Source organism: Dasypus novemcinctus, chromosome 15 (assembly GCF_030445035.2).
Source record: "Dasypus novemcinctus isolate mDasNov1 chromosome 15, mDasNov1.1.hap2, whole genome shotgun sequence".
Classification (NCBI taxonomy): Eukaryota; Metazoa; Chordata; class Mammalia; order Cingulata; family Dasypodidae; genus Dasypus; species Dasypus novemcinctus.
The window spans coordinates 37,665,167-37,685,291 of record NC_080687.1 but is presented as its reverse complement, the minus strand read 5'-3'; the positions used below and the strand labels follow the sequence as shown (position 1 = coordinate 37,685,291).

General features: G+C 35.4%; 1 protein-coding gene and 1 non-coding gene across 3 annotated transcripts in view; one reads left to right on the top strand and one right to left on the bottom strand.

The window, feature by feature from the left end:
• Positions 1-19,710, top strand: part of RAP2A (RAP2A, member of RAS oncogene family) — a 39,806-nt gene extending 20,096 nt beyond the window's left edge. For both annotated transcript variants that reach the window (XM_004467569.3, XM_071208236.1), the window contains one exon: positions 15,903-19,710. In XM_004467569.3, coding sequence (XP_004467626.1) covers positions 15,903-16,140 — 238 coding nt within the window. In that variant the 3' untranslated portion in view covers positions 16,141-19,710. The remainder of the gene's footprint in view (positions 1-15,902) is intronic.
• Positions 5,483-5,615, bottom strand: LOC111766339 (small nucleolar RNA SNORA1). Its single transcript, XR_002798415.1, has one exon. It is a non-coding gene; the product is annotated as a small nucleolar RNA SNORA1 (small nucleolar RNA).
• Positions 19,711-20,125: the final 415 nt, after the last annotated feature.

Sequence of the window (20,125 nt, the reverse complement as noted above, 5' to 3'; positions counted from 1 at the left end):
TGTGAGTGTGACCTTATTTGGAAACAAGATCTTTACAGATATAATTAATTTAGCTAAAATGGGTCTGCTGGGCCCTAAAATCCAATGACTGGCATCTTTATAAGGAAGGGGAGATTTGGATACGTGCAGATGCACACACAGGGAAGAGGCCTATGTGAAAACGAAGGGAGAGATTGGAGTGATGCAGCCACAAGCCAAGGAATGCCAAGGATTGCTGAGCGCTGTAAGAAGCAAGGAAGAAAGCAAGGAAGGATTCTTCCCTTGAGCCTTCATAGGGAGCATGGCCTTGCCAACACCTTAATTTCAGACTTTTAGCCTCGAAACCTGTGAGAGAATAAGTTTCTCTTTTAAGCCATCCAGTGTGTGATACTTTATTATGGCAGCCCTGAGAAACTAATGTGGATTTCAGAATAATTTTTAAAACATGATCATGGTGCCAAAAGTAGAAATTGAAGAAAAATTTAGCAATGAGTACATTGTATTTATTTTTGTATTAAAACAGAGGGTAATAGGAAACATATGATTCTTCCCCTTGGGGTCTTACATTCTTAGATAAAACTAATGAATAAACTAAATGAATAGTTTCCTTATGATTGATTCTTCATTTCTCTCTCTCTTTTTAAATCACAACCTTTACTTGCTTCTTTCAACCAATCTATCATGTCTTATTGGTTCTACCTCCAAAATATAACCTAAATCTTAATTTGTCCCATCAACATTGCTACCATCCCAGTTCAAGTCACCATTGTCTCTTGCCTGGAACATTACAGTCATCTTCTATCTCCTGACTCTACTATTGTTCCCCCAAAATCCATTTTCTGTATACTAGCCACACAAATCTCTAATACATGTGCCATGTACCTTTCCTCCTTAAAAACCTTCAATGCCTTTCTCCTGCTCTTAGAATAGATGCCTTCATTCAGCCAATGATGCCAAGTATTATCTAGATCTGTCAGTCTCCTCTCATGCATCTCTTCCCCTTGCTCTTTGGACTCTAGCCATGCTGGTCTCCTTTTTGTTTGAGTAAGCTTAGCATTTCCTACCGCCCATCCTTTGCATTTGCTTTTCTTTCTGTCTGAAATGTTCCATCCTTAGTTTTTCTATAGCTGACTCAACTCTCAACCTTTAAGCTTCTGCTCAGATTTCATCTCCTTAGGCATTCTTTGATCACCTCATCTAAAATTGGCCTGTCAGAGTTGTTGAATATTAATCAGTATTTATTTTCTTTGTAGCAACTGACACAATCTATAATTATCTTGCTTTCTTGTCTATTGTGTTTTCCTCTACTTGAATATAAGCTGCAAGTACCTTGTTTGTCTTGTATCCTTACTCCCTAGCATAGTGCCTAATAGAAATTCAAGAAATAAATGAATGAAAACCCATGAACACCAAATTCCTAGTAATAGAAAATTAAAGTAAGAGTTCAGACAAATGAGCCATCTGCTAGTGTAAGGGCAAATTTTAAAGAGATGAAATTTATCCTAAACTTTATACAGTAGTTAGAATCTGATTGATGGGAACCTATAGTTAGAATTCCAGAATAACAAGGAGGCAGAAATTGGAACAGAAGTTTCTCTTTGGAAAGTTGTGGGAGGTAAGGATGGATTAGATAATGAGGGGTGAGACTGTGGATAGATAAAGAAGCTAAGTAGAGGGCTTACGTATGATATGGTCAACAGTATGAGGGCAAGTTTCATTCTCTGAAATGGATGGAGTAATATTAGTAACTTGCTTCAGAGAATCAATCCATTTCATCTAAGTTTCAAAATCAAGAGTATATTCTTTAAATAGCAGGTTGTAGTGTTTTCTCTCATTCATTCTTGATAGTGTTAATTTTTATCTTTTTGTTCTTGGTAATTCAGGTTAGATGTTTTTCAATTCTATTGATTTTTTTTCCAGAAAACTGGTATTTTGTTTCATTGTTTTTCTATATTGTTTTTCTGTTTTCAGTTTCTTTATTTTTGCTCTATTTTTTTTTGCCTTCTGCTTAATTTGGATTTAATTTGTTCTTTTTCTAGTTTCTTAAAGTGGAAGCATAGATCATTGATTCTTTTCAAATATAAGCATTTACTGCTATACATTTCCCTCTGTACACTGCTTTAGCTGCAGCTCCCCCCCCATTTTGATATGTTTTCTTTTCATTTTCATTCAGTTAAAACTATTTTCTAATTTTCCTTGTGATTCTTCGTTGACCTATGGATTATTTATTTATTTATTTATTTAGTTCCCCTCCCCCGGTTGTCTGTTTTCTGTGTCTATTTGCTGCATCTTGTTTCTTTGTCTGCTTCTGTTGTCGTCAGCGGCACGAGAAGTGTGGGCGGCGCCATTCCTCGGCAGGCTGCTCCCTCCTTCGCGCTGGGCGGCTCTCCTTATGGGTGCAATCCTTGCGCGTGGGGCTCCCCTACACGCGGGACACCCCTGTGTAGCACGGCACTCCTTGCGCGCATCAGCACTGCGCATGGGCCAGCTCCACACGGGTCAAGGAGGCCCGGGGCTTGAACCGCGGACCTCCCATGTGATAGACGGACGCCTTAACCACTGGGCCAAAGTCCGTTTCCCGCTATGGATTATTTAGAAGCATATGGTTCAATCCAAAAATATTGGGAGATTTTCTAGATATCTTTCTGTTACTGAATTCTAGTTTAATTTCATTATGATCTGAGAACATACTTTGTATTTCTGCAGTTCTTTTATTAAAGATTTTATTTATAGCTGAAAATATGGTTTATCTTAGCAAATGTTCCAGGTGCACTTGAGAAGAAGAATATATTCTGCCATAGTTGGGTGGAGTGTTCTGTAAATGTTAATTAGGTAAATTTGGTTAATAGTATTCATGTCTTCTATATCCTTACTGATTTTCTGTCTACTTGTTCTGTCAATTACTGATGGAGGTTTATGTTGATTATTGAGAGAGATATGTGATATCTCTGAGTATAATTGTCTATTTCTTCTTTCAATTCTATCAGTTTTTGCTTAGTGTATTTGAAGATTTACTAATCTTTAGTATCAGATCATACACATTTAGGATTGCTTTGTTTTCTTGGTGAATTGACCTGTTATTATATAATATCTCTTTTTATCTCTGGTAATATTCCTTGTTATGAAGTCTACTTTGTCAGATATTAATAGAAGCATTCCATCTTTTTATTACTGTTTACATGGTATATCTTTCTATATTTTTACTTTTAACCTATCTACATCCTTATATTTAAAGTGTGTTTCTTATAGATAGCATATTTCGGAGTCTGTTTTATTCCAATCTGAAAATCTATCTTTATATTTGAGTGTTTAGACCCACGCTAATGTAACTTTTGATAAGCTTCAATTAGGTCTACCATTTTATTTTTCATTTTGTTTTTTATCTGTTTTTTGTTCTGCTCTATCTCCTTTGCTGCCTTCTTTTTGATTATTTGAAAAGTTTTTAGTATTCAATTTTAATTTGTTGACTTTTGGTTATGTATCTTTGTGTTATTTTTTTCCTACAGTGTAAATAGTATTTTTGAAAATGATGTGTAGCATTAAGCAATATTATGTCAGTAAATTTTTACGGAATTCAACATTTGATCTTTACAGTACTTATCAAAGTCACCCTAGTTCCTCTGAAACTTGAAATAAGATATATAAGATAACCCTTTTAAAAAGAATCCACAACTGTTGTCAGTCAGCCTTGTCACAGTTCTTTTATATGGACTTTGTATTAGTCAGCCAAAGGTGTGCTGATGCAAAATACCAGAAATCGGTTGGTTTTTATAAAAGATATTTATTTGGGGTAGGAGCTTACAGATACCAGGCCATAAAGCATAAGTTACTTCCTTCACCAAAGTCTATTTTCATGTGTTGAAGCAAGATGGCTGCTGACATCTGCAAGGGTTCAGGCTTCCTGGGTTCCTCTCTTTCAGGGTCTTGCTTCTCTCTGGGCTCAGGGTTCCTCTCTTCCCAGGGCTTGCGTCTTCCTAGCCTCAGGATTCCTCTCTTCCTGGAACTTGCTTCTCTTTCCTCTGTGAGCTTACTTAACAGGGCTCCAGCTTAAGGCTTCAGCATCAAACACCAACATCAAAACTCTAACATAAGAACTTTCAACTCTGTCCTTTGCCATACCTTTTATCTGTGAGTCCCCACCCACCAAACCACCCACCAAGGGGTGGGGACTCAATGCTCTAATGACATGGTCCAATCAAAGCCCTAATCATAACTTAATCATGCAGATGAGAAAACAAGCATAATCCAGTATCTGTTTTTGGAATTCATAATCATATCAAACTGCTACAGGCGTCTTGTCTTTTTTTTTCCCCCTACGATCTCTTTATTTTTTATTTTTTTAAATGTTACATTAAAAAAATATAAGAAGTTCCTATATAACTCCCACCCCCCTCACCCCACTTCTCCCACATCAACAACCTCTTTCATCATTGTGGCACATTGGTTGCATTTGGTGAATACATTTTGGAGCACTGCAACACCACATGGATAATAGTTTACATTGTAGTTTACACTCTCCCCCAGTCCATTCAGTGGGTTATGGCAGGATATATAATGTCCAGCATCTGTCCCTGCAATATCATTTAGGACAACTCCCAAGTTCCAAAATTGCCCCCACATCACATCTCTTCTTCCTTCTCCCTGCCTCAGCAACTACCATGGACACTTTCTCCACATCAATGCCACAATTTCTTCCATTACTAGTCACAATAGTTCTAGAATAGAATATTAGTAAGTCCACTCTAATCCATATTTTATTCCTCCATCCTGTGGACCCTGGGATGGTGATGTGCACTCCACCTCTATATCGAGAGGGGGCTTAGATCCATATGGATGATGGATGCTATTCTTCTGCTTGGAGTTGTAGGCACTGTTGGTTCCCTGGTGTGGTGGTTGACCATATTCACTTGCCTCTTAGCTGGCCTGCGTAAGTCCAATGAACCAGAGAGTAGGAGTTGCAAGTCTGCTGAGGCTCAGGGCTCAGCTGGCACATGGACAGGCCAGAGATTCAAGTCTCCTGACTATATACCAACCCTAGTGCCAACCACAGGTTCAGTAAAAGTGACAGAACAGGCATTGTAGAAAGGTCGCATCTGAGTCCAACTCCATCATACTCAGGAACACAAATTCCAATGTTGGACCAACTGACATGGAGCCATTTGCCATGACCACAGAACCTGTGGGTCTCCATAGCCCTCAGGAGAACCAGTACCTGAGGTTGTATCTACTTTGGCTGTCTCTGGGATCCTGCTGAGGCATACATAAGCATACAGGCTTCTTTTCATCTCCACTTGTGTATGGATCTATTGATATATACTTTAGTAATTCCTCACCTATTTACTAGAATTCTTGCAATCTAATTTCTTCAGATTATTCCCTTTAGGTCCCTAGAAAGAGTACATTTGTATTTTGGCAAATGATCTAAAATGTACTAGCCTTTAATCTGTTCATAATATTGAAAAGTCTTATTACACCCATTTTTTAACTCATGACCTTATCAAAAAAATGTTACAGATCTCATTGTCACCACTGAAATAAATTTACTGTGATGGAAGCATAACCTGCATCTCAGTTTAGCCACATAAGCAATTCTGGACACCATGATCAGTGTGCCAGTTCTTATATGGAATGAAGCTCTCTTTGCATTCCCCCCCCCAAGATGGCTCCCTCGTCTTCTTGTTGTTTTTGCTCAATGTCTGCTCTTTGTCTGTTCGATGTTTGTTTGTCTTCTTTAGGAGGCACCAGGAACCAAACCCAGGACCTCCAGTGTGGGAGGCAGGCACTCAACTGCTTCAGCCACATTTGCTCCTTGTATTATTTTTTTAATGGTTGATCTGAATAGGTATTACAATACAAATGCCTAACCTTTTACTTCATGTTCCCATGTTACCACCTTAAATAAAATTTAAACACCTTACAGTCATGTAGGTTTCTTTATCTAATATACTTTCTATATATATATTAAAGCTACATATATCAAAATTCCCCAGAAAAGTCTTGTAATTTTTTTCTTCAACATTTATGTTTAAAGAACTTAAGATGAGGAAAACAAGCTCCTGTTTACCCAATATTTACTATTTCTGTTACTCTTTATCTATTTCCAAAGTTCTAGGTTTCATTTTGGTGTTATCATTTCTCTGTATCCTGAAGAACTTTCTTTAGCATCTCTTAGAGCAGGTTTGTTAGCAACAAATTCTCTTCATATTCCTTTCTCAGAGAATGTCATTATTTTACTTTCAGTTCTGAAGATTTTTTTGCTGTTGTCATTTTTGTATTATTTTGTTTTTGTACTTAAAGGTATTGTCCCACTATCTTTTGGTATCCAGGGTATCTGAGGTTTCTGATGAGAAATCTGTGGAAATTTTGTTTGTTCCCTTCATATGTAATGCATTTATTTTCTTTGGCTGCATTCAAGATTTTACTTTTGTCTTTGCTTTTAAGCAGTTTCATTATGATATACCTTCACATGGGTTTCTTTGAGCTCTCTTATTTGGAATTTGCTGAGCTTCTACTACTTGTATGTTTAATTTTTTTACCTAGTTTGGGGAGTTTTCAGTCATTAAGTTCATTTACTCTTTCTCCTGTCATCTCCAATTTGACTAGTGAATGTTTTATTTCAGATATTGTGTTTTTCAGCTTTTAAATTTCCATTTGATTCTTACATACTTTATTGTTCTCTTATGAGAACATCTAATCATTCATTTCTAGAATGTTTACTTTCACCTCATGGAGCATGGTTATAGTAGCTTCTTTAAAGATTTTGATAATTTCAGCATCTGGGTCATCATGGAACTGTTACCATCTATCATTTGCCTTTTTCCTTGGGAACTAGTCACATTTTCCTCATTCTTTGTGTGTCTAGTAATTTTAGGTCATATCAGACATTTTTAATATCATGTTGCTTAGACTTCAGGTTCTGTTAACAGTCTCCTCTGGAGATTGTTGAGTGTTTTCTTTTCTTTTAATGAACCCACCTAGGTTCAAGTTCAAATTGCAAGTTCTTTTTTGCCTTCTTTTGGTAGTGGTTCCATTGACCATTCACTTTTATTCATTTGCTCTACTGCCTCATGCATCCACTAGCCTGAGACTAGGGCAGTGGTTTAAATTGTAGTACAGTTCTCAAAACTGTCACAGCACTGCTTTGGGTCTTTCTCACTTGTGAACCTCCTGAATGAACTTATTATGGCGATTAATGCACAAAATTAGGGAATCCCCTTCTCTAGCTGTCTCCTCTCCAGGATTCCTCTAACAGTCTTCAGACCACAGGAGTCCCTTTTCCTGTTCTTCTGGCCAGAATAAAGTATTTCTGTCACAGTTGGGGCCATCTTTGGGGTAGAGTGGGCAGGGAAAAAAGAAGGGAAAAAAGTGGCGATCTCCCACACCTTCAGATTTCAGAGAGCCCTTTTCTCAGTTTCTCTAGCCAAAAAGACAGATTTTTAATGAAATTTTAGCTAATGGCATTATCTTCTTTCCAATCTCTACTAGGGGCCCAATCTAGGCGAGCCATGAGAGAGAAAAAAAATGAGGATTCTTTACCCATATACACTTCATCTTAAGAGGGCTCCCTTACCCCAGTATTCTGGTTAGAAAGATAGGATTTCTCCCAGTTTTAGCTGTCCGAGCACCACTTAGTGCCCATACTCAGCTCAAGGCCACAAGAGAAAAGAGGGAAAAACTGGGAAATTCACTTCTATATTCTTATTTTTTTCAGTTTTGACTCTCCTCTTTTAAATTGTATGCTTTGCTTTACTTTACTTTTCAGAGGCTGTTGTATTTTATCTTGAGTTTCTATTTGTAATTACCAGGAGATAAAGGCTTTAGTGGGTTTACTCCATCTTGGCTACACTGGAAGTCCTCAAGTGGCCTTTTAAACATTTTTTTTTTTTAAAGATTTATTTATTTAATTAATTCCCTCCCCCGGTTGTCTGGTCTGTTCTCTGTGTCTATTTGCTGCGTCTTGTTTCTTTGTCCACTTCTGTTGTAGTCAGCGGCACCATTCCTGGGCAGGCTGCACTTTCGCGCTGTGCGGCTCTTCTTATGGGTGCACTCCTTGCGCGTGGGGCTCCCCTACGCGGGGGACACCCCTGCGTGGCAGGGCACTCCTTGCACGCATCAGCACTGAGCATGGGCCAGCTCCACACGGGTCAAGGAGGCCCGGGGTTTGAACCGCGAACCTCCCATGTCGTAGATGGACACCCTAACCACTGGGCCAAGTCCGTTTCCCTTAAACAACATTTAAAAATACCTGTGGATTTAATCCATGGTCAGTAGGTCTGTCATGTCAAACCAATTCTTGTGATACAATTTGTATGAAAGCAAGTTATTTTTATTCATGTTGCTATGAGTACCCTAATAGCTTTGAATATCTTTTTGGTGTCATTTATTCTCCTTAATTTAAGTGAGCATAGTCAAATTTCTCTCTGTTCTTTCTCAGTATACATTCTGAAACCGAGAAAGTCAGAGAAAAAGATTGTGGTTTCCTTTCCTTAGTCAAGCTAACTTACCAGAAATGCCCCTTTAAGATGAAATATTTAGTCACTTCAAAACTAGTCCATTTAGAGAAGATGGGCAGCCTTATTTATTCTGTTTTACATCCTTAGCATCATGCTAGCAAACTATGGTAGAAGCTCTCAAATCCTAGCCAAAAGCAATCACAATCCCTTTCTCTTTGGAATTCCTGTAACACTTTATTGGAAAATTAGAAATATCAATTCAGAGAACAGAGAAACAGGAACTCAACATAAGCACTATTGGTTGTAGTATAAATTTCTGGATGTCAGTTGGAAAATATGTGCACACGTGTGTGTGTGTACAGCAGTCTGATGAACTATTCCTAAAAGTGTGATTTCTGGCTGAGAGGGTATGCATTATATACATAACTATACCTAGAAGTATAGGTGCATATGTGTGTACACATGTATGTATGCATGCATGTATGCATATATGTAGGTATATGTATACATAATGAAAGAGCCAAAAATCAGACTCCCAGGTGTAGTTCATCAGATTGCTGTTTATATTAGTAAAGATAGGGGGTACACATTATATATCCTGCCATAACCTACAGAATTGAGTGGGAGAGAGTGTAAACTACAGTGTAAACTATAATCCATGCTTAGTAGCAATGCTCCAAAATGTGTTCATCAGAGGCAATGAATGTACCATATTAATGAAAAGTTATTAATGTGGGGAAAAGTGGGAGGTGTGGGGAGTGGGGCATATGGGAATCCCTTATATTTTTTATGTAATATTTTATGTAATCTAGTTATGTTTTAAAAATAAAAAATATATTTTAAAAAGTAGAGGGCAGAGAATCCATTAATGAGGAAGGAGTAAGTAAATTATGGTGCATTTATAGTATAGATTCTATAAGATGGAATACGACTTCACCCCTAAGATGATAATGTAAATCATTTACTGAAATTGAAAGGTCCATGATACTAAGTGAAAATGGGGCCAGACTAAATTCAATTAATATAATTTCATTTTTATAAACATAGTTTATAAAACCAAAATAGTTATAAGTAGTCATTCTCAAGGTGGTGAGAATGACTTTACCTTCAAGTACTGCCAGGAATTATTTTTTTTTTTAAAAGATGATATATATATATTTTTTTTTTTTGATAGGAGCTGGGGGAAAGGGAAGAAAATCTCTTTTCATTTTGGAGAAAATAAAAGATTTCTATATTCTAAAGGGTAAAAGAAACAGAACCTATGAGAAAACAAGGAAAGGTGTTATAGATCACAGCTCATAATATATGGATAAACTTTTTAACAGTCATAGAAAGGACAAACTGTTGCCTTGAAATAAGAGTAACACATCACTAAAGGTATTCACACATAGGCTATATACCCATTTGGTAAGGTCCTCTAAAAAGGGATTGAAGCATCTGGTGTTTCGACATTTTGCCTTAAGACTTTTGGAAGATGAGATTTTGACATCAGGTAGGAAGTTGAAGAAGGAAACCTCTAAAAGTCTTTCTGATTCTTGTTCTGATTTGAAAGAATAGTGGATTTCAACTGTTTTTGAAAAAGTGACTAAGAACACAAAAGCATGAGAAAAGTTCATATGAATTTTGGCCTTTTTAAAAAAATTAATTTATTGAAGTATATCACTCACACATAACCATATATAAACAATAAGTGTATAATAATAGTTGTGAATTCGTAAAACAAACATATAACATCATACAGGACTCTCATACCTCACCCTACCACCAATAATTTGCATTGTTGTTAAATCTTTTTAACTAATGATAAAGAGATTGTCAAAATATTACTACTAACCAAAGTATTTTTCCCCCAATCAACCCTATTATTATCTTTATATCGTTTATATACAAACATACATAAACAATTAAGTGTATAGTAAAAGTTGTGAACTTACAAAGCAAACATTCCTAACATCATACAGTGGTCCCATACATCAACCCTCCACTAACACCTTGCATTGTCATGAGACATTTGTTACAAATGATGAAAAAATATTGTCAAAATCTTACTACTAATCATACTCCTTATGTTACATTTGGTGTGTTTTTCCAGTCACCCACCCTATTATTATTTTTTAAATACATTTTTTATGACAAGTTGTGAACTTGGCCTTCTTTTAATATGTTAAAATATTAGCACCCTTGAAAGGAAAGCCAAAGGAACTGGTAGTTGAGGTTATCTGTCTACAGTTTATCACTGGTGAATAAATGAAGCAAAGAAGGGATTGATTCTGTCCTTCCCACAATATAAAACCATGAATTAAATAGTGTTCTTGAGGGTCACAAAGCAGTAAATGATCAGTGATTTTTAAGCCCTGCAGAACATCAGAATTAGTTGTGTGTATGTGTTTAACTATATATGTGAACATATATACATACGTACATGTATACATGCGTGCACACCCATATATACCTGGTTCCTGTTCCTTCAGATTTAGTAGCTCTGGAGTAAGGTTTGGGAATCAGAATTTATTTTTTAAAGTCTCAAGTTGCTCAGATAGACAACTCAGTTCAGGCATATCTAGAATAATTTATACATACACACATATCAAGACAGTTACAAGAAAAGAAGAAAATAGCATACAGACCATTGATTAAACATGTCAAATGCTTTTGGAGTTATTGCTTTTTACAAAGTTGCCTCACTGAGAAGCCTATCAACATTCTACAGCTAAGTGATACTAGAGCCACTATTTCTAATGTTTCATTCAGTCCATTAAGCAGTGCTGCTTAAAAGGACATTTTATTTATTTATATATTATGTAATCCTACTCACAAATACAATAAACAATGTGAAAATTCATGTTAAAAAGAACAAGTGTTTGAGAGACTATAAACAGAAATAAAATTATTTAAGGTACATCAGCCACTGTATGACCTGGTCATGCTCCTAAAGGAAATCAAGGAAGATAACATTAAATTCAGTGATAAACCTGCCAGTATTTAAGATGTGAACAGGTAATATCTTACTCATAATCAGGTTAACAATAATGCATAAATTGAAATTTGTATATGAAATTTGGAATTTAGAATCTTAAACTATATCCCCAAATGATGTGTTTTGAAAAGGGGAAAAAGGGTGACAACTATTACCTAATAAAAATAGCACATTGATTTTTGGTGTAAATATGAAAGTAACTTTTGTCATCCCTATCGAAGTACCAACATTCCTAAATAATATATTTGGCCTTGTCATAAATCACATTTGTCACATTTGGCATTCTGAGACTGCCTTTTCTTTCTAAATTCTTAAGTTTTATTTAGCCTCAGATGAAAGCTACAGTGCAGGTTTTTGGGTTGCTATTCCTTGAAACCACCAAGTGTGCTCCCCCTAGCTTTTTAACTGTCTCATCCATATTCTGCCTGTAATAGTCTTCTCCCGAATAACTGCTTAGCAAATTCTTACCTCCTCCAATTCTTTGCGCAAATGTCACCTTTCCAATGAGGCCTACTTTGATCACCTTATATAGAATTATATCTGTGACCCCACCTCCACTCCCTAATCTATGTTTTCTTTTTTCCAAAGCAATACCTTCTAATAAACCTATAATTTACTTATTTACTTAGATTTATTGTTGATGCCTAGAATGTAGTCACTGAAAACAGAGATCATTGTTTTGTTCACTGTTTTATCCTAGATACCTAGAACAGTATCTAGTGCATAGTAGGTTCTTAATAAATACTTGGTGAATGGATGAGTATCTATTGGGTACATTGCTTAGTACTAGTTATTTTTGCAGCAGCAGGTGTTTTTCACTATGGTTTTCTCTATTCATGTAGTTCAAACCAACTCGGGTATTTATGTTCTAACAGTACCATCAGTGAAACGTAACTGCTTAGGTCTTGAATGTATCTTTGACTTCTGCCTTGTGAGTCAGAACAAGCTGGCAAAAGCTGCTCTACTTGTGGAGTTGAAAATCTCTACTGCTGCTCAGTGTTTTGGTCCCAGGAGATCTGTGAGGTTTCCCCCTACCTTTTGGCATTACTCCTGGTGCGTCCTTTCGTATCTCTTATAAAGATCAACTTGTTGGATGTTGTTCTTAGAACAGTGCAACATGCATATTAGCAGTTACCTGGCTCACTGTTTCTGTTCAGATTTTTAACTTCAGAGTTTAGGTGCACCTTAGAAATTATCTAGTTCACCTCATTTTGTAGTTCAAGAAACTGAGGAACCAAGAAATTAAGTTAATTTTCTAAATTCACAAAACTCAAAAGAGGCAGTTTTGGGACTGCAATCCTGGTGTTTTTTGTTTTGTGTGTGTGTGTGTGTATCACACCCACATTGCTACAGCAGACAGTGAGACGAGTTTCCGCTTGCCCTGTATTCTGTCATCACCAGGCTTTGCATCTTTCTCTTTTCCTCCCACCCATCTTCCTTGAGGATCCAGGTCTCTCTATATCTTATTTCCGCATCTAGGACCCAATTCTGTCACCCAGCCCAAAGGTTTCATAGTATTCCCTTCTTCACGGGTATAAATATTTCATCTCTTAAGTCCCCAAAGTTTTGAGAATGCATTTCTGATTTTCATTCTCCTCATTACCACGATTCTCTGCGCTGGGGACTAAGCAGGAATAGGCTAAGGTCAGGCAATAGCTTTATCCGCCCCCCTTTCTTTTGCCTGTCTTAGGGTAACCCCTACCTCCCCACTCTCTAATTTGGTATGCCCCTCCCCCCCACCCCAAGAGCCCTTTTTCCCACCACGATGCTCAGTTTCTCCTGCTTCTTAACTCCTAATGGCTTCTCCAACTGTGGTCTCACATCAGTGGGGTCAGGAGGAGAAAGTAACACCACCCTGCATTTATCTAGTACTTGATTTTTTTCTACATTATCTCACTTGATCTTTACTGCAACCTTGTGTGTTAAGTGGGAATAGATATTTTTTTTTTTCACTGACAAGGAGATGATGAAATACAGATTAGTAGAGGAAGTGATTTGCTAGTCTTGCAGCCTGAGTGGCAGGACTGGAAGCTAAGCCTCCAAATCCTAATTCAGAATCTTTTCTGCCCTCTCATATTTTAATGTTAACGGAAAGAGAGACAAAATTTATCACCTCTGGTATTCTCAAATGCACATAATATACTTTCCCTGAATATCTTATTCAGTGTTTTAAAATATTCCGAGAATATTAATCTCAATTTCTCTAAGATTTTAAGTGCTTTTATTTCAGAAAAGACCCCTGACAGCTCAAAGTTAGTGATATAATGGACAGGTAGATTCCCTGACATTGACTAAACGCCACCTATATTTAACAATTGTGAAATGCTGGTACATGTGCACTTACATTTGCAGTGGTCTGAATTTACTTTTTTCAGACTCTTGTTAAGATTTATTTCAATTCTTGATTCAAACAATGTATCATACTGTTAATGATTTGACATTTTTGCAGTAGTTTTGAAAGTCAGTATACATGCATTGTATTATTTTGCTGTTTTTAACTTTAAAAGTATAAGAAAATGTCTTCTGAATGTATAAAACATGATATACTGTAATTGAATTAAAAAATATTCCTTAAAACATTTACCTTTTTACCACTTCTCATTTTATTATAAAATAATGTACACAGATTGAAATTAGTTTTTAACTTAGGTTGAATCAGTAAGTTTTACTTAATTGTATTAATGTTTATAAGTTACTTCACCACCAAACAAAGCATTTCGAAGTACACTGTATTATATGTCTTCTCATAAGGAAAATGAACTGCAGTTATATCATTGAAGTCAAGTCTGAAACTGCCTCTGTCCTGTCACCTGGCAGTATTATTTCCCTGCTATGCATCTCTATACAGCAGGTGAAGAGAGCTTATATGTGAAGTAGCTGAACTATGGTATTTGGCAATGCAGCTGCATTCACACTGCCATTTGCCCTCCCAGAGGGTATACATAATTGTTTATGTAAGAGTCCAACAAGATGTGAGAAAAACATTGTCATCGGTTGAGAGCTGTCAGTGTGATCTGGGACTAGAGTGTAGTGTGTAAGGCACAGTTGATATAAATTCATTTAAAGCCCTTTGTCCAAATCCATTTCCTGAAAAATGATAATATCCCATTATAGATTTACTCCTTTTTGTTGCTTCCCTTGCTCGTTTTCAGGTTGTGTTAAGTTCCACATTGCTATATGGCACACTGCCTGAAGTATGCCCTCTTATTAAGACCATTCTCAGTCTGATCTAATGCCAAGGAAAAAAGTGAGAATCTGTTGGGAATACAGTTTGCTTTACAAGTTAGGACGAGTAGAGGGAATCATCTTGGCAGGATGATGAAATTGTGGAAGTATTGTAAGAAACATTAGCTACTCTTCCTATTATTCAGTTTCCTGAATGATAAAAAACCCATGAATACTCTTTCAATAAAGATTAACTTTGTCCAGACACATTTGTTACCCTTTGTGTGCAGTTGTGCTGTTTACTTCCTTCATAAGTCAGGGATGCATTCTGCAGGGAGTGGGAGTAAGGTGGGGGGAAGGTATATTTTTATTTGTATGAAATTCATAGAAGCATAAAAAGCTTTAAAAAATAACATTTAAAGTAAAACTGCTAGCCTTATGAGAATATATTAGCATCATCTCTTAGAACAAATGTAAACAATGATATTAAATAAACATGTAGAGTAGTCCCAAGCAATTTTCACTCTATGACCATCTATCATGCCATGTGTCATGTGGGGTAATCATTGTAGAGGGAATCATACCTGGATTCCAAAATAATTCCAAACCCTTTTTTTTTTTAGTTTGTTCTTTTCTTATCGTTTATTAGCTTTATTAGTTCAGTTTTTTCAAACATGTTTACCTAGAAACACTTTTCCTAGGTAGGAAGGAAAAGATGAGATAAGATAAAATAAAGCTAATGATTGAAATACTAAATTCTTGCCAGGTTGAGAAAAATCATAGTTGTTTCTCTTTTAACTGGCTAATCTGTAACAGTTTTATAAACAAATAGAGTCTAACCATATTTGATGGCGTCTAGCCTAATGATTTCTAGTACCTTTTTTCTCATTTAGAAACTGTTCGAACATGATCATTTCTATATACTTAGAAAGCATGTTAAAATGCTGAAAATTTAAGTTGTCTGTTTTCTTAGTAGAACTATTACATGATGAACCATGAAATTTTAAGTAAGCATCTCAGAAAGAAAAAAAACATGTTAAATTTATCTTGAGATTTCTGGAATAATTTCCCAAGTATATCTAAAATGATGAATTGATTTTAAATGATATATAATCTATTAATTAGACATCATTTTGAAAGCCATTAATGACCCACTAAGCAGCTTCTAAATGCCCTTGGGTAGTGTCAAGTCAAATGGAGCAATAATTTTTCATGTAACTAAAGAGAATATTTATAGTGGAATATAATGAAAAAAGAGAAAATATATTTTACATTTTTAACTTTTCTGACGAATACAATACACGTGTGTTTTGCTTATTTCCTTGTAGGTATGAGAAAGTGCCAGTCATCTTGGTTGGGAACAAAGTGGACCTGGAAAGTGAGAGAGAAGTATCATCCAATGAAGGCAGAGCCCTTGCTGAGGAGTGGGGCTGCCCCTTTATGGAGACTTCAGCTAAAAGTAAAACAATGGTGGACGAACTTTTTGCAGAAATTGTGAGGCAAATGAACTATGCTGCACAGCCTGACAAAGATGATCCATGCTGTTCTGCATGTAACATACAATAGCATTTGAAAATGGCTATCCTGGACAGGACTTGCCTGATACTGTAGGCAATACAAATATCATCTACTCTACTGCAGAGTTTGCAGGATATGTGGTGTGAATCTACAGTGATATAGCACCCCTTATTCAGAATTGAGCAGTGATTGTCAGTTGATATCTCTGAGTAATATTTGGGTCCTGTAATTACAGCTTTCACCATTGTCCTCAGTCTTCTCTATACACTTGCAACTTTAAGGCACAGCCAATTGATCTACAGGGTTATCTCATTTGAAAGCTCTCTAATGGCATTGTCGCTGAGTTGACAGAAGCAACTATTGCATAAATTTAAAATAATCTTGAACGAAAACTGGAAGAATTATTAGGATCATTTACAAGTAAACTATTTTGTCTTCATTAAAAGAAATAAGTAAAGGAGTGATATTTTCCTACATGAGTGCAGTTTCAGGAATGGATAGTGCTTCTAGCCCCTCTATTCTTACAAGTAAGTTAATAACAGCCGACCTGTCCAACAGGATTCCAGGGAGAGATTCTTTGCTCAACTGACATATGTCTGTTTTTTCTAAAGTGATGCTTAATCGTAGATATTATCCTAATTTGTGACACATAACTAACTCATGTATCAATCCTTGAAAGAGCAAAAAATCAAAACAGGTTGTATAAAAATACAATCTGTCTTTAGAATATGTTAAATCACCTGCTTTGCCACAGAAAACGGCAATTTGATCACAATTAAAACCCCAAACTCACCCGCGTTAACCAAGCAGGGAAGGTCTTTATTACTTTTCTGAACAAGAAGGAAGCAACTATGATGAAAAGAAATTGCCTAGCCTTACTAACAAGAAGCATTCAAGTAGATTAACTAGTACCATCATGTAAGGAAAATGAAGCCATGTTGCATCCAGATGTTCCCGTTTGCAGAAACCTCACAAGACAGCAAAATATCTTGCATTTTTACATTTGTCAAAACAGCAAATTCTTTCTTGCCTTTAAGGGCTGTGGTGTGGTGTGATCCTTGGCTAACCTGCTTTCAAAATCAAGGTTGCTATAGCAGAGCTTTATTGCAGGCATTTTAAAAATTGAATAACCATATGAAATAATTTGGGTTTAAAAGTAGAACATAAATTATAGAGTGGAAGGTAAGGGACAAAAAGCCTTTTATCTTTAATTTTCCTGGAGAATTATATAAAGGTTTTCTTATAACAATTTTGCCCTGATTACTGAAGTGGCACATAAAGCTAGACTGAATACTTTGTTTTGAAAAGGTGCTCAAGCTCTGACATTTTTGGTTTTCATAGCCATGAAGTATTTATCATTTGCATGACTAATGGCACAGGAAATACCTATTCATAAGTTTTACAATCAAGTATAGAAGGATTTTCAATTAACTTCAGAGATAAAAACGCTGAAGAGATTTCTTGAGCTGGACCTCTAGAGATAAATTTGGCCTTTGAACTGCATTATCACTGAGCCTGTGATCTACATAATGCCCCACATTTTAATGTTTTTGGTCTTGTGCAAGTGGCCTCTGGTCTTATGTGTGTAATTGAGAGAAGAGTGTATGTGTATGTGTGCATGTGTTTTTACTGTTCCTAAGAATTTGGCACAAGTCAGAAAGAATTGCCTCTACTGAAAATCTGTACTGCAGGATATAGTGTATCAAAACATTTAGAGTTTTTTCTTTTAAACTATTTAAGTGTTTTTAATATAACATTGAAATTATTTCTAGCCACCTAGGTGTTTAGTAATTGACATTTAAGCTTAGAAGATAGAACAAAAAGTTGGTAGCTAGTAGTTGTCACGGATGAGAAAACTGAAAAGATATGTAAAACCAGGCCTTGGTTGTCAAAAATCTTTGAATTGTGAATATTTACATTCTTCAATATAGTTTTTATAATTCTTAATTATGAAGCACCTTGTTTATAGAGCAAAATGTATTAACCAATTTTATTGAAACCACTTATATGTAAAAACTGATTTGACTCAAACATTTAAAGAAATCAAAGATTCAAGGAGTATGATTTATCTACTAAAGTAGAGATACTTGTTAGTGAATTGGTTGAATTTTTGAAACCTCTAACTTCTCAGAATGAATCTTTTTTAAAATTCCATATTTAATAGCAATATATGACAACTAAGAGTGTATATTAGAAATACCTATAAAGATTCTACAGTTTTAATTATGATTACTATGCAGATGTTAAAAATAAGTAAAATGATATGAAACGTATGGCAAAATATAAGGTGGTAAAGAATATCTAAAATTTTAGTTTTTAGATTTAAAAGGTTTGGTTCAGAACAGTAAGGTGGGCTATTAATGTAAAGATAGTAATAATAACTGATTGGCTACCTGATCAGTGTTCCCACACAGCCCTATACATTTAGTGACAAGGCCTCATAAGACATCCAAAAAGCATCAATCCACTTGTGCTCTTATTATCCATATTTTCATCTGGTATGAATATAATCCAGCTTTGAATGAATGAGATGTGTTTGTTGAGATGTTAAAAAAAGCTTAAGAACAGGAAACTTAAATTTGTTGGCACATAAAATAATAGTGGCTACAAAGGAAAGTTGGTGACCTTGGGTCACTATTTATTTTATGCCCTGATCAGACTAGCAACTATATAAGTGAAAGTTTTTCTAACATGCCTTAAAATTATTATAGTTTGATCCAAAGACCCACTTTTTCTTTAGATGTTGTGATAGGATTTTGTTTAGATTTTTTTTTTCTTTTATACAAAGGCAACATTTTTAAAGTTTTTTTTTTTCCTTTTAATGTTGCAAATTTTTGATTCTTCTAAGCTGTGATAGTGATGGTAGCTGATATTTTTCATTTTGGTCAATTTCCATAAAATAAGCCAGCATCTGATCAAAAGTATTATATTAAATCTTTTTTAACTATTGAAAGGTGCTTTGATGACTTTCTCCTTTGGTTTGTAGAATTAGAAATGACTTTTTGACTCCATTTATTACAGTTGCCATCACTTTTTCTGTGATAAAACTACTGACATTTACTTTTCTACATAAAGAAATGTTGCCTAAGGATGTCTGCTGTATATTCTCAAGGGTTTTCGAATATGAATGTTGTCTGTGCATGTATGAGTATCAAAGTGTTTCGTTTAGTTTGTTGGTGGTTGTAGTTTTTTGTTGTTGAGCTTTTTGTTATTACCAATAGTCCTCTGTTAGCACTGAGTAAGCTTTAATTGTGTCTCCTTAGCCAATCAAATGTTTCAAATGTTAAAGACTATGGGAGCCTTTTTTTTTTTTTAACATGTCATCGTGCATCTATTAAATCTTGATCAGGGTTTCAAGAATGACTGCAGTGGGTTTTGGAAACAGACTTATCATTATTGATTTGGGGTTTCCCAGAGATAAATATAGTTCACAGTTAATTGTTGAGCTCTAATACAACTGACCATTTAAAATTGAACAACAGTTTATTGTTTTGTAACAATGTCAGTTGTTAAACATTGACATTTCAATTAGAACATGAATTGTAGTTATAACTCAATGCAAATTCAACAGTTGTATTGGAGTTAAATTATTTTAACAAATAAATTTATTTAATGAAACTTCCTCTGGGTTTTGTTTTGTTTTATACACGTTCATGAGTGAAACTTATATTTAATATATATGAAACAACTAAACTTTGCCATATAGCAAATTTAGTAATTTTCATTCATAAATACTTAAGCTGAATTAAGTTGAGAATTCAGCATATAAAAAGTGAGGTTGGTAGATGATTTTTATACCCCCTGGAAATATAAATAACAGGAGAAAACCTATAAAATCAGTAAGAGTAAATGTAAATATCTTCAAAAATGGTATTTTACATTTCTGATGATAGCTGCTGCCTGATTTGAAGTCTTATGCTAATGTTAACAGAATTGTTCTAGATAATTAACATGAATTAGCAGTTGCTTTATGGTCCTGCCAATATCATTAAAATGTATCCTTGTCCTTATAATGATGGTTTAGGGCTGCCTT